The sequence below is a fragment of the Telopea speciosissima genome, chromosome 1 (genome assembly GCF_018873765.1).
Source record: "Telopea speciosissima isolate NSW1024214 ecotype Mountain lineage chromosome 1, Tspe_v1, whole genome shotgun sequence".
Classification (NCBI taxonomy): domain Eukaryota; kingdom Viridiplantae; phylum Streptophyta; class Magnoliopsida; order Proteales; family Proteaceae; genus Telopea; species Telopea speciosissima.
Window position 1 is genome coordinate 3,640,965 of NC_057916.1, and position 13,995 is coordinate 3,654,959.

Genomic DNA, 13,995 nt, shown 5'->3' on the forward strand with positions numbered 1-13,995 from the left:
GTTTCCATTTCTCTAATGACCATTAAATAGGTTGTAAACAAGTTATATAATGGATCTTACCACTCCCCTGATACATTGTAATATAACTGATTACAATTTCTTACAACTTTTAGTCGCGTTGATATAATAAGTTATGGGAAAAAATTATACACAACGCCAGTTCAAAAATGAAATTGCACACTCCCTCGTATATCACTGTTATTGTGAGGGGTTGATATATCATAAATGTCCGTCTCCCTATTGTTAGAATACAAAAGAAAATTCCCTCGATCATTCGATTAAAACTGCATGCACTCGAAGAGTGTATGAAACCCTCTCCCGTTTGTGGTTATTACATAACCACAACCTAGACACCTAATACTCCACTAACAACATAATTACTCCTCTACACTACCACGGATGCATACAACATCTATGCATTACGGACAACACATGATCAACTCCATATTAACCAACACGTACGTGCGTACCACTTCTCTACTCATTCGTAGAATCCTATAAATTCCAGCACTCACTCTTCCTTCTTCCCAGTGTATTCAGCTTTTTGGTGTTGTTTTCAAACTTCAATGGATCTTCTTCGTCTTATCATCATTGGTTTTCTCTCGGTAAGAGTCCATACGTTCATTCAGATCATCAGTTTGATTTCATCTCATTAATTCAGGGATAGATAATAGATTTACCTCTCTGTACGTACGTGCAATTATTATTCTTTTTTTAGAATTATTTTTAAGTAACAATTGATCTGATGAAGTTGTTGCATGCAGTTCTTCACTATGGTAGTGACCAGCAGTACTACTACTACTACTACTACTGCTACTGCAACTAATGATGAGGATCTAGGTTTGAAAGATTATTGGAGATCAAAATTGCCAAACACGAGAATGCCAAAAGCAATCCAAGCAGACCTTTTAACAAAATCAAAAAAGGCTGTGGTGGTGACTGGAAACGTGGAGTTGGTGTTGGATAATATGGTTAATGTCGACTTATCCTGGGATGTTGCCACCGACACTAATCAGCTTCGGGGTTATGACCCAACTGAGACTTTATTCTTCCTAGAGAATGAGTTGCATCCAGGCAGCACCATGAACTTAGACTTCACTAAGACGGCTCCTCTTGGGATCAACTTCTTGCCACGCAAGGAGGCAGAGTCCATACCCTTCTCCTCTAAAAAGTTCTCTAATGTCTTACAACGATTCTCAGTCTTGCCTGGATCAAATAATGCCAAGGTGATGAAGAACACAATCAGAGTTTGCGAGATGCCAGCAGATATAGGGGAGGAAAAGTATTGTGCTACTTCATTGGAGTCCATGATTGACTTCAGTTGTTCAAAGCTTGGGACTAATAATGTTCAGGTCTTGTCGACTGAGGTACAGTACAACAACAAGAAGAAGGAGGAGGAGGAGGAAGAGAGAGAGACGTCCACGTCCCAGAAGAAGAAGATGATTAAGGAGTACAGCATTACAGGAGACGTAGAGAAGATAGGAAACCACGAGGCAATTGTGTGCCATGGGTTGCCTTACATGTATGCTGTATTCTATTGTCATGCAAGACGTGACACAAGGGTTTACAAGGTTCCATTGGTTGCTACTGATGGAACAAAGGCTAAAGCCATTGCTGTTTGCCACATAGACACATCCAAGATGAACCCCAAGCACTTGGCGTTCCAACAACTTAAGGTGAAGCCTGGGACTATTCCAATCTGTCACGCACTTCTGCAAGATCAGGTTGCGTGGGTTCCTAACATGTAGTACGACTCCTCTATCTCCACAACCACCACCTACTCCTCCTACTTACTTTCTTTCTTTGTTTGTTTGGTTGGTTGTTTGCATATGTATGTATTTTCCTTTCCTGTTTTGTTTTTTTTTTTGGCAAACTTTGCATATGTAAGTATAACTCTATGGAGATGTTGATAGGTAATAAAACATAAATAATGTGTAAGGGTATTTATGTAATATCTCTTCATATGTTTTAATATAATCGTACTTGTATTAAAACTCAGCCTGTGAGGGGTAATCTAGTAATTAGCCCATCTGATTTAAACCCTAGTTTCCTTATAAATACTAGCTGGAGGCAGCAGCCTGGGTATTCCAAACTCGATACTCAGGGTGTAATGCTTTAAGCAACCTTGTGCTTAAACCCTAAACCCTAACATAATGCTCCGTTGCCTTAAAAACAAAATGGAAAATTTGTTTGTAACTGAGGTGGTTACAATCTAAGTTGTAATTTCTCTTTTATGGCCATGATCAAATGCCTATTTCCTCTGCTACCTTCGAAAATAAAAGTCATTTCACTTGGAGTGTATCGTCGAAGAAAAAAATAATAAAAATTCAAAACCTTGATTATGTTAGGGCTATTAATGTAATTCAGTTTCTACCGGGGACATACTACCCAGCATCCAGCGGATTTGGATCCTCTACTGTCGAGTTGCCCGGCAGGACCGTGCTGCCCAGACATGGTGCTGCGTGCAATGACCACCTTACCACCACTCGGGCAAGGCGTTGGGCAGGGGTAAGGCGGACATTGCGTGCAACACCGTGTCTAGGCAGCACGGTCTACCGGGCAGCTCGGCAGTAGAGGATCCAAATTGGTATCCCACTGCAATTTGGATCCTCTACTACCGAGCTGCCCGGCAGGACTGTGCTGCCTAAACACGGTGAGGCATCCAATGACCGCCTTACCCCCAGCTGCCCGGCAGGGCCGTGCTGCCTAGACACGGGAAGGAAGTAGAGGATCTGGATCCTTCGTCTAATGGCCAGATACCCTCCTTTTTATTTTTTTCTTTTGGAGATATTACATTAACTCATGGGCCACAATTAAATCTAATTAGGCATAATTTTAGCAACTTTTTCATGGGCCTGTTGCTGTTGTTGTTGTGTGTGTAGGCCGTAGGGGTGGCACTTAAGCCTGTTATCGGGTTCAGCCCAACAGCCCAGGTTAGTAAATGGGTTAGGTTTGGCAGTGGGCTATTGAACCTATCTCATCCCACTTGAGCCCACTTAATCTGCCTGACTAAAATGTTTTTTTTTTTTTTTTTAATATATATTTTAATTTCCTTGCCGTTCATTTCTATTTTGACAATCCATTAATAAGGAGCACAACAATTTAAAAAAGGGCCTGCTAGAACTTGTCCAATTATAAATGGAATGGATTCGGGGTGAACCCCTCTACTTTACTAAGTTCATGGGTTCGGGTTGGATTCATTTCCCCTAAAATCCGAATTCAACGTTTTCTTTTCTATTTTTTTTTCACCCTCTCCCTGCTTGTTTTGTTGTAAAAACTTTCATGTAAAACAGGAATGCGTTTTCTGTCCGAGAGGGTGGTCTCTACACAATGAAAGCGCATGTAGAAGCATCATCAGGTGTAGGATTTCTATCTTTCATGGGGATGGGACCATTTTGCCCCATGCATATTGTGTCTAGCACAAGACTCACACTCCGAGAAAGAGTCTTTTTTCCCAAGATATTTTACCTGAAATAGTTGAGACTCCGACTGAACTCGCTCTTCTCTAACGGCCCAGCAAAACTCACTTGTCGTGTGACCCGTTGATCCCAAGCAATGTCCTTTGCAAAGTGACCCACAACTACACAGCTCTCCTTTATGTTAAGAGACGGAGGGGAGGAGGGGAAGGGGGGGGGGGGGGCGCAACTCAAACGGAACTTCCATCAGATACAACCCGTCTCACTGGATGGGTAGTCTTTCTCTACCCACCCACCCGCCACCCCTGTTTGAGAGTGATTTCAATATCAATGGGGTAGTCTCAAAATAAGGAAGTTGCTTCTTGGAAAAGTGCCTTTTCGCTGCCAAGTCTTTTTCTTATTTGGTCGGGCAAGAATCCATCCTGGTTTAAGAATTCATCCAACTGGGACACATCCATCCATTCACCTGAAACCATTAAAAACGGAAAAAAGAAAGTGTTTCCATAAGGGCTTCAAACAGCCAAAACTATTAAAAGAGGAAGGATGCAGTGCACGAGCCTATTAATGCCCAAGCCAAACGAGATAACTTAGTTAACTTAGGGTTCAGAATGATCTGGAACAGCGATTCCAGTGTTCTTTCCCGACCCGATTCCATCCTAGGAGATTTCTAATTTGTCAGTATATTAATTTGTTTGTATTTTAAGTTAAAACAAACAGTGCAAAAATCTTAATGTACAGGAAAATTTACTTTTCTATCATTTTACGTAAAAACAAACCAGTTGATATACTTCATCCATCGTGTCTGCGTATGGGCCAGCATATGGGCTAAACTTGCTAAAACAAGAACCAATCTTTGAAAGAAGTGGGAACCGGAGAGGATATTGATCCCTTAATAGTGATGGATGTTCAACTTTCAGGTCACCTCATGCGCTTGAAAATTGAAGTGTGCTTCTACGGTATTTAGCCTTCGTCCTCTCTCTCTCAGTCAATCAATCAATTCAAAACTCTAAGATGGAAAAAATCCAAGAATATCACTCCTTTATTCATGTATTATGTTTATTGGATGAATAGACAAGCTCTATGTCTAGTATCATATTAAAGTAATCTACAATCTGATATTTAGACACATGAACTTATCTCATATGACAATGTCGGCAATGGGATTTTTTGTTTTTGGTTTGGTGAAAGATGGAAATGCCGCGATTGAATAAATTAAACAGTGTCTAAAAGGAAAAGGAAAAAACATGTATATATATATTTTAAAGCATTTATCTCAACCGCTTACTTTTTGAATGAAGCAATCATGATCATTAGGAGAGCTTAATACATTATTAAAAAAAAGTTTTTTTTTTTTTTTTTTTTGATGAGCTAAGTTTTTTTTCTTTTTGATGAAGGTGGGTTAAGTTATACGGAAAATTATCGCCCCCAGTATTGGGGGTAGTCCATTGCGCATCGTGCGGCACAGCACGATCCATGTGTGCACGGTGGGATGAAGGTGGGCTAAGTTATACGGAAAATTATCGCCCCCAGTACTGGGGGTGCTCCAGTGCGCATCGTGCGACGCAGCACAATCCATGTGTGCACGGTGGGACCCAGTACTGGGGGCGATAAAGATCCAAGTTATACATTGGTCAATCTCCTTACGATCGTAGACTCCCACTATGGTGAACAAATAGTTAGCAGGTAGCTGTAACACCCACTGTGCACACATGGATCGTACTACCTTTGCATTGACGGATCCCAAACCACCACAAAGTGAGATCCTGGAAGAAGATGTAAAACGGATTGCATGGATTCAAGCCGATTTTCAGTGTAAAAATCGGATATTGAATGCGCTTTCCATTGATCTATACAATGTGTATAACTCATACGAGTATGCATATATGATCTCGAACGCTTTATGCAACAAGTATACTCTTGATGATGCAAGCAGCAAGAAATATGTGGTAGCAAATTTCTTGAATTTTGAAATGACCGATGACGAAAGCGTCTCTTCCCAAATTGATAAGTTTCAAATCTTGGTGGGAAGGTTATCTAAGGAAAATGTTATTCTTCCGGATGTTTTCGTCACAAGTTCCCTCCTTGAAAAACTCCCTCCCTCTTGGACTGATTTCAAAAATAATATGAAACACAAGAGAAAGGAATGGTCCTTTGAACAGGTTGTGATCCGAATCAAGATCGAGGAGAGGAACAGGAACAAGGACAATGGTGGAAAGCCTCTTGGGTACACAAGACTCAAAGCCAACCTTGTCGAATCAAACAAACAAGGTCATTTCAAAAAAGGTCTTCAAGTTAAGAAAGGCAAGAGTTTCAAGAAGTCAAAAGTGAAGTGCTTCACATGTGGTAAGCATGGTCATCTCAAGAGAGACTGTCGGAACAAGAAGTCTCTGAAATCTGAGAAAGTGAAGGCTAATTTACTGGAGGAGGACATTTTCACCGCCATGATTACAGAAGTAAGTTTGGTTGAAAAACCAAAAGATTGGATACTTGATACGGGTGCAACTCGACATATTTGTGGAGATCGCAATGCGTTCGGTACTTACTCTGTTGTTAATTCGGGTGATCAAGTTTTTATGGGAAATTCCCAATCTTCTAATGTTATCGGTAAAGGAACCGTCACATTGAAGCTCACTTCGGGTAAGACACTTGTCTTAAGGGAAGTGCTTCATGTTCCAGACATCAGGCGAAATTTGGTTTCGGGTCCACTTCTAAATAAGGCTGGGTTTAAACTCACCTTTGAACCTGACAAACTTGTACTGTTGAAGAATGATATTTTTGTTGGAAAGGGTTATGTAAGTGATGGTCTTTTTGTAATCAGTGTTCTGAATGTAATAAAAGATAAGCCGAGTGCTTCTTCCGTTTATATTGTTGACTCTTTTAATTTGTGGCATAATAGATTAGGACATATTAGTGCTCCCTATTTATCTAGATTATGCAAGTTAGGTCTTATTGATAGCCTTGGAAAGCCACCGATGTCTAAATGTACTACTTGTGTAGAGGCCAAACTGACAAAGAGGCCACATAAGTCAGTAACGAGGCAAAGTGGTCGCCTTGACTTGATTCATAGTGATTTGTGCGATTTTAAATCGTATGCATCAAGAGGTGGAAAAAATTATGTTGTTACCTTTATTGATGATTACTCAAGATTTACTATGTTGTATTTACTGAAATCAAAAGATGAAGCAAGTGATGCCTTTATATCCTATAAAAGAGAAGTTGAAAATCAACTAGGGAGTAAAGTTAAAAGACTTCGAACCGATAGAAGTTCAGAGTATTTTAATCTTTACAAATTTTGTGAAGAGAATGGTATTATACATGAAACTACAGCTCCATACCAACCACAATCCAATGGAATAGCCGAAAGGAAGAATCGTACATTGAAAGAAATGATGAATTCATTCCTTATCTGTTCTGGGTTAACCCTTGATATGTGGGGGGAAGCTATTCTAACGGCTTGCTATATTTTAAATAGAATTCCTTACAAGAAAACTGGTTTAGTACCTTTTGAGTTATGGTTTGATAGAAAACCTAACTTAAAGCATTTAAGGGTATGGGGCTGTTTGGCAAAAGTATTAATACCTGAGTCAAAGAAAAGAAAAATTGGTCCTAAAACCTTTGACTGCATTTTTATAGGATATGCTTCGCATAGTAATGCTTATCGTTTTATGATTCTCAAAACCATAGATGGTGTTTGTGAAGAAAACAACATAATAGAATCAAGGGATGCAGAATTCTTTGAAGATGTATTTCCTTATCAATCCAATGAAGTGGGTGTTACTAATGCTAGTGGTGATTTTAAAGATGTTGTATCAAAGAGTACAGAAAATGATACTGTTTATCAAGATGATCCTATATCTAATGATAGTGACGAAAGTCATTTGAGGAAAAGTAAAAGGCAAAGGAAAGCTAAGCACTTTGGTAATGATTGGGTTGTTTATTCTATAAACGAGGATCCCAAATTATATAATTGGGTTGCCCATATTGTGGATAAGGATCCTCTTACGTATAATGAGGCAGTTACGTCTCGAGATGCCGTCTTCTGGAAAGAGGCAATAAAAAGTGAAATTGATTCATTATTATTCAATCATACTTGGGAATTGGTAAATTTGCCACAAGGTTCCAAAGTATTGGACACCAAGTGGATATTTCGAAAGAAATTGAAATCAGATGAATCACTTGATAAATTTAAAGCCAGACTAGTCGTCAAAGGCTTTAGGCAAAAGAAGAACTATGATTATTTTGATACTTTTGCTCCAGTAGCAAGAATCACCACTATAAGAGTAATGGTGGCTGTTGCATCAATTTACAATTTGGTGATACACCAAATGGATGTAAAAACAGCATTTCTCAATGGAGATTTAGAGGAAGAGATATACATCAGGCAACCAGAAGGTTATACAGTGCCTGGACAATTACATAATGTATGCAAACTTGTTAAGTCCTTGTATGGACTCAAACAAGCGCCAAAGCAGTGGCATGAAAAACTTGATATGGTACTCATATCAAATGGATTTCTTGTAAATGATGCCGAGAGGTGTCTATATAGTAAGTTTCATCACGGAAAAGGTGTGTTCATCTTACTTTATGTAGATGATATGTTGATTATGGGCACTAACCTAGATATAGTGAGACATACTAAAAATCTCTTAATGTCCAATTTTGAAACCAAGGACATGGGAGAGGCTGATGTGATTCTAGGAATCAAAATCGTCAGGAAGGAGAAAGCGATTATCTTATCACAAGCTCACTATATAGAAAACGTGCTTAAAAGGTATGGATATTTTGACTTATCGTCGGTTAAAACACCTTTTGAGATGGGATGTCATTTACAACGACATCAAGGTAACCCTGTGAATCAGAAAAGATATTCACAGATAATTGGTTCTGTTTCTTATCTAATGAATTGCACTAGACCTGACATAGCTTTGGCTATGGGAAAACTGAGTCAATATACTCATAACCCGAGCAACGAACATTGGGATGCTATTGAAAGACTATTGAGGTATCTAAAAGGTACCGTTGATTATGGTCTTCATTATAGTGGAAATCCAACTGTACTAGAAGGTTTCTGTGATGCTAACTGGATATCAGATACAAATGAATCGTTAGCAACTAGTGGATATATCTTTACACTAGGAGGTGGAGCGATTTCGTGGAAATCGATTAAACAGTCCTGTGGGACAGGATCCACGATGGAAGCAGAATTTATTGCCATGGAAAAGGTAGGAACTGAAGCCGAATGGCTTAGAAATTTAGTGGCAGATATTCCACTATGGCCAAAACCTGTTCCTTCGATATCACTTCATTGTGATAGCATGGCGGCTATAGCTAAAGCTAAAAGCAGAGTCTATAATGGAAAAAGGAGGCATATTCGCTTAAGACATAATCTTGTGAGGCAGTATATAAATGAGGGAACAATAGCTATCGATTTTATAAAATCGGACTGCAATTTAGCAGACATGTTCACAAAACCAATGCCTACAAAGATTTATATAGAATCATCTAAGGGAATGGGCTTAAAACCTGTGACATAGGTCATGTGATGGAAACCCAACCTATGAAGAGGTTTAACTCCTAGATTAGGTTCAAAGGGTACAAACGAAATCACCGGATGATCTGATGAGTACTACCAATAGTTGCTCATTCTGTTAGATAGAAAGGTAGTACCACCACAATGGAAGAGGTTGAGTTACTAACTCTTAATCAAACCAAATCTCACGAAATGTGGGGATGTGTTATCTGTGGTGCACACTGTGGGTTGACCTAAATGGATGTAGGAGGTGAGGCCGCCTACCAATGAGAGTTTTAAAGGCGAACTCTCTAAACGTCCATAATACCAAGATATGGGACAAGGTCGGATTCTGTTTGAAAGACAAAGTAAAATGTCCGTTTAATTTATAAGGGTACGTCACGTAAAGTCGACTGATAGGATATGGGTGGTGAGCTTGCCGGCTACACCAATGAGGAAAGGTTCAAGAAGTCTGACTTTACCCGTACTCTGTAGCGAAGTTCATCAGACCTAGTGTAGGTTCAAGTCCGAAAGACACCTGCAACGATGTGTCCTATTATGTCTAATGTACCGTACAGGTACTTTAAGTGTCCCATAAAAATAGGGGGTGTGATGGTCATTTCACATGTGGGGCTCAGGTGGGACTCACCTGTGAAATGACCACCCCACCCCTATTTTTGCTGTCGTTTAACTGAACTGGATGTTCCAGTTCCTGCCACTTCAGGACAGGAGCCAAATCCTACGTATTCTACTGTCATACAACACATGGGACATGAGTGTACAAAGTTCCAATGGGTGGTGCTATTGGAACAAAGCTGCCACGCTTTTTGTTTTTATTTTTGTAAAAGAAAAGAAAATCATTTATTGAAAAAACTTGAGAACATGGATTTCCACAGTTCTTGCTTTAGCTTTCTTTCTGTGTTGCTGATGAATTTTTATCCGTTGCTCATAGGAAGGCTTCTTTCCACAACCTCTAGGAAAACGTGAAATCTATTCTCGTACGTTCTAAAGTGACACGTGGCTTTTAAAAACAGGATTCCCATTTTGCCGTTTCAATTGTTTTTTTATTTTTATTTTTAGGCAAAAGATTTTGTGTGGTCTACATCATGTCCATCGTGCTTGCAATCGTTAGATGAGGATGTGGGATCTATACTGCACACCATCATGCCCATCAACGGTTGAAAGCAAGATTGTGCATGCATAGCCATGTACCAAAACTCTCTCCCTATATATAATATATATATATGCTTTAATAGGGGGAGGGATAGGAGACGGGGAAAGGCCCCAAATTAGTTTGAACTTTGAACTCATGAATCATGATCTTTTATTTTAGGAGTTGGGTCTTTTGCCAACTGACCTGACTCCCTGAGGTCAATTCTCTCCTTATTTTTAGTTTTTAAATATTCAATCACACCCCTCTCTCTTCCGTTTTAGTTCCTTTGTTCAACCTTTGCCATATTCTTTTTATTTTTTAAAATTTTTTCATTTCTCCTCCTTCCCAGAACCGACGAACATCACGTCTGTTTTAATTTTAAAAAAAAAAAGAAAAAAAAAAAAAGACAAAGAACACATCTGCAAGACTGCAACCCCACTAATCCACCGCCTCCGCTATCTCCACAACCCTCACCTCCCCGGATCTTCCTCCTGCCCCATCCCCTGTAAAATAATAATCTCTCTCTCTCTCTCTCATATTATGATGAAGTGATCGCTTCTACCAAAAAGAAAAAAAAAAAGGGAAGTGAAGTGATCCGTTTGTAATTAGCGAACAAAAACCTTGAATTTATTGAAAAAAAGAAATGAAGTGGAGGTACACGGTGGGGTTGGCAGTTGGGAGAAATGGCAACATTACACACGCATACAAACTCCAGTGTTGCCAAGTTCCTCTTAGGAGGACCAATGACGTCGTGACATTAATAAAAGGGAATCACTGAAAAGATAAAGACAAACTAATAAAAAACTGATCGATCAACAAATGAAGCTGCCTTCCTGTGTCCGATACCACTGAAGTACGTCTACAGAGCTGAGCTATACTACCTCTTCTTCTTCTTAATAAATGAAATGAGAAAAGATTCTAACAGGGAGGCACATATGCAGGTTTCCTTCTCATACTTGTTTCGGTGGTATTACCATTCTTCACTATTAAGACTGTGGTCATACCCCAGCTTACGTGACGTTCAAAGTGACAATGCATTAACCACACTCCTGGAAAAAACCATTATTAATAGGGTTAGAAATAGAAATCACCTTATGAAATTGAAACAAAAATCATACCAAAAAAATAAAATAAAAATTTTAATTATTACCAGGGTTGTTTGCCCGGAATCTGATGGCGGCCCATCCATTCTTAGGGACTCCAACTGTATTGATTTCAGGGGGATCAACCAAGTTATAGTTTAGGGGATCTGTGGTCTCGTTAAAGTTTCCAAAACCCCATCCAACCCAATAAAAGCTATGACCATGAACGTGCATTGGATGGTTCTCCCCTGAAAGAATGTTTGTCCCTTGGATCACAAGCTCCACTGTTGAGTTGAAATCTACCACTATCACCTTGGTATCCACCGCCGGGGTTAAAAGATTAGATGCAAACTGGTCTGCTGTGAAGTTATAATAGTTAGCCGGTTCAACTGGAAAATCTGTTTCATATACCCCTTTGATCTGCTCATAATATGCATCAAGTATGGCAATGGATGGGAGTCTAAAACTATTGTTGCTCATGCTCGCAGAGAATCGGTCCCCATTAGGTCCGGTACAGGTGTTATTGGCCCCACAAGGCAATGTGTTGACAGCGATAATTGTGTATATTCTGGAATCGAAAGTTTGAGGGACATCAACTGGGTGCTCTGCACTGGCTAAGCTTCTAAGCTGACTGGCGTAGTTAGTTGCTGCATTAGTGTCCGTATAGCCAGGCAGGTATGGGAAAAAGGGAGTTGATGTAGTAGTAGTAGTAGCGGACTGATCGGTTTCGGTTTCGGTGTCATCGGAATATTGTATGATTGCTGTGGATGTGGTGTTATCAAAGTGAACAAGAGTTCCAGCGGAATAAGCTCTACTGGCCAAGTAATATTGACCATGGCTTTGATCAGCTGTCAAGAGGCAATCCATGGTTTGGCCTGGGGTTATCATTATATAATCTGTTGTTATGGGCTTAATGTAACCTCCATCTGTTCCAACCACTGTCAGTGTATGGTTCGCTATGGCTACGAATGCTTCCTCATTCATCCCTGAATTGATGATCCGAAGAAGATACGTTTTCCCTTTCTGCACCAGTACCTTAAAAGTCCCTGCAACCACCAATAAAGGTGCATTTAGAACTTTGACTGACGGACACTCTCTTCTAATTGTCTTTTTTTTTTTATTATTTATTATTCAAATTTTTTTTAAAAATAGAGGTATAAAAGGATTTTTAAAAATAAATTGAAAATAACATATCATTATGATATCATTATCAAAAGAAGATGTTATTGTGGTGCCCATTTTTTTCAAACTATGTGTTCTAAAAAAAGAATAAAATAATAAAATTATAAATTATTTTATATTTTGAGAGGTGTCAATAAGAAAATTCCTTCTAAAATCAAGAATTGTATCTTAATCTAGAAATTCTTGAATTTTTGCATTTAAAACACATAAATTATATATCTCGTATAAAAAAATAAAACTACAGTATTGTCTCGTGCATACATATAGTTAATTACCTGCTTTGGAGTTTGGATAGAGATCTCCTGGTTGACCATTTATGGTGTGAGCAATTGAGAGGTTTGGTTCTCCTCCATTCAACAGGGCTTGTTCAATTATCTCATTCACGTCCCCATGGTACCAATTTCCTAAAAATTTTCCCAACAAAGATATAAAAAATTGAATGAACCACCGAGGCAGACGTACGTAATGGTCTTTCTTCTCTCTCTCTCTCTCTCTCTCTCTCTCTCTGTGTGTGTTCTCTATGGAGTAACTAATTAATAATGAACATACGTACGTACGTACCAAGAATAATGGGGACTTCAGAGTAGGGTTGAGTGTAAGGGTAGGAAGCTCCAAGCTTGGGGTAAACGATGATGGGGCCATGGGCTGTGGCTCTTGACCAGTCACTGTGGGCGTGCCACCAAAGGGTTCCTTCCTCTGTGCTGAAGTTTATCTCGTATGTGTAGTTCGCCCCAACTTGGATTGGGCACTGTGCGATGTACTCTGGACCATCTGACCATGGATTCCTCGGCTGTTTCACACCATGCCTGCCATGCCATTCATTTCACACAACACCCCAAAAATGATAAGCACCCATTCATTAAGAATTTATAACTAATAAAAAAAATAAAAAATAAAAAAAAAGCTTTTCTTTGTTTTCTAGATTAAATCCGGCCATATTCTTACATATTTTAGCATTCTTCTTTCTTTCTTTCAGTTAATAATAAGAAGCATACCAGTGAATGGTGATATTGACGCCTCCATGATTGACAACTTTGATAAACACTGTATCTCCTCTGTGGACATGCAAAGCTGGTCCCGGATATAACCCATTCACTGTCAATATTGAATTGGTGACATTCACTCTGGTGTATGAAGCTGTAGTGATCTACGACAACCATCAAACAAAAAACAGAAACAGAGAAACTTATAAGACCTTAATTAATTAATGGACTAGCCATGTCAGTTCAATTATATACATAAATTAGAAGCTAACAATTCAATGAGAAAACTCAAATCATGAATGAATATTGAACTTACATGCCAGTTATAATAGTAGGTTTCCCCCATAGACAGGCAGAGGAGTTCCAACAACACAAGCCCCAAAAGCTCCAACATCACACCATTCTTTCTTAGCCCCATTTTAATTTGATCAAACAATAATGAAGCATGCAATTAGAGCTCCATCTTCTTTTTCGTTCGTTTGCCACTTATGATCTGTGAATTGAATCATCTATTGAAGGGCCTTATATAGTTCTTTTCTCTATTATGGGGCCCACAGACCTTACATTCCTCACGCGGACAAAAAAAATTCATAATCCATCTTTAACATTTAGATAGCGTTATGTGCCCGGTGTATGTTGGTGATTATTCTGATTTGAATAATGATGTACG

General features: G+C 39.1%; 2 protein-coding genes across 2 annotated transcripts; one reads left to right on the forward strand and one right to left on the reverse strand.

Moving 5' to 3' along the window:
• Positions 1-773: 773 nt before the first annotated feature.
• On the forward strand, positions 774-1,748 carry LOC122644317 (BURP domain-containing protein 3-like). The gene has a single exon (XM_043837919.1). It carries the CDS (start codon positions 774-776, stop codon positions 1,746-1,748), a length of 975 nt encoding a protein of 324 aa, XP_043693854.1.
• A 9,469-nt stretch (positions 1,749-11,217) lies between these two features.
• On the reverse strand, positions 11,218-13,434 carry LOC122644467 (laccase-14-like). The gene is made up of 3 exons (XM_043837926.1): positions 13,338-13,434; positions 12,618-12,746; positions 11,218-12,206 (listed from the first exon to the last, which is right to left on the reverse strand). Exons 1-3 carry the CDS (start codon positions 13,432-13,434, stop codon positions 11,218-11,220), a joined length of 1,215 nt encoding a protein of 404 aa, XP_043693861.1.
• Positions 13,435-13,995: the final 561 nt, after the last annotated feature.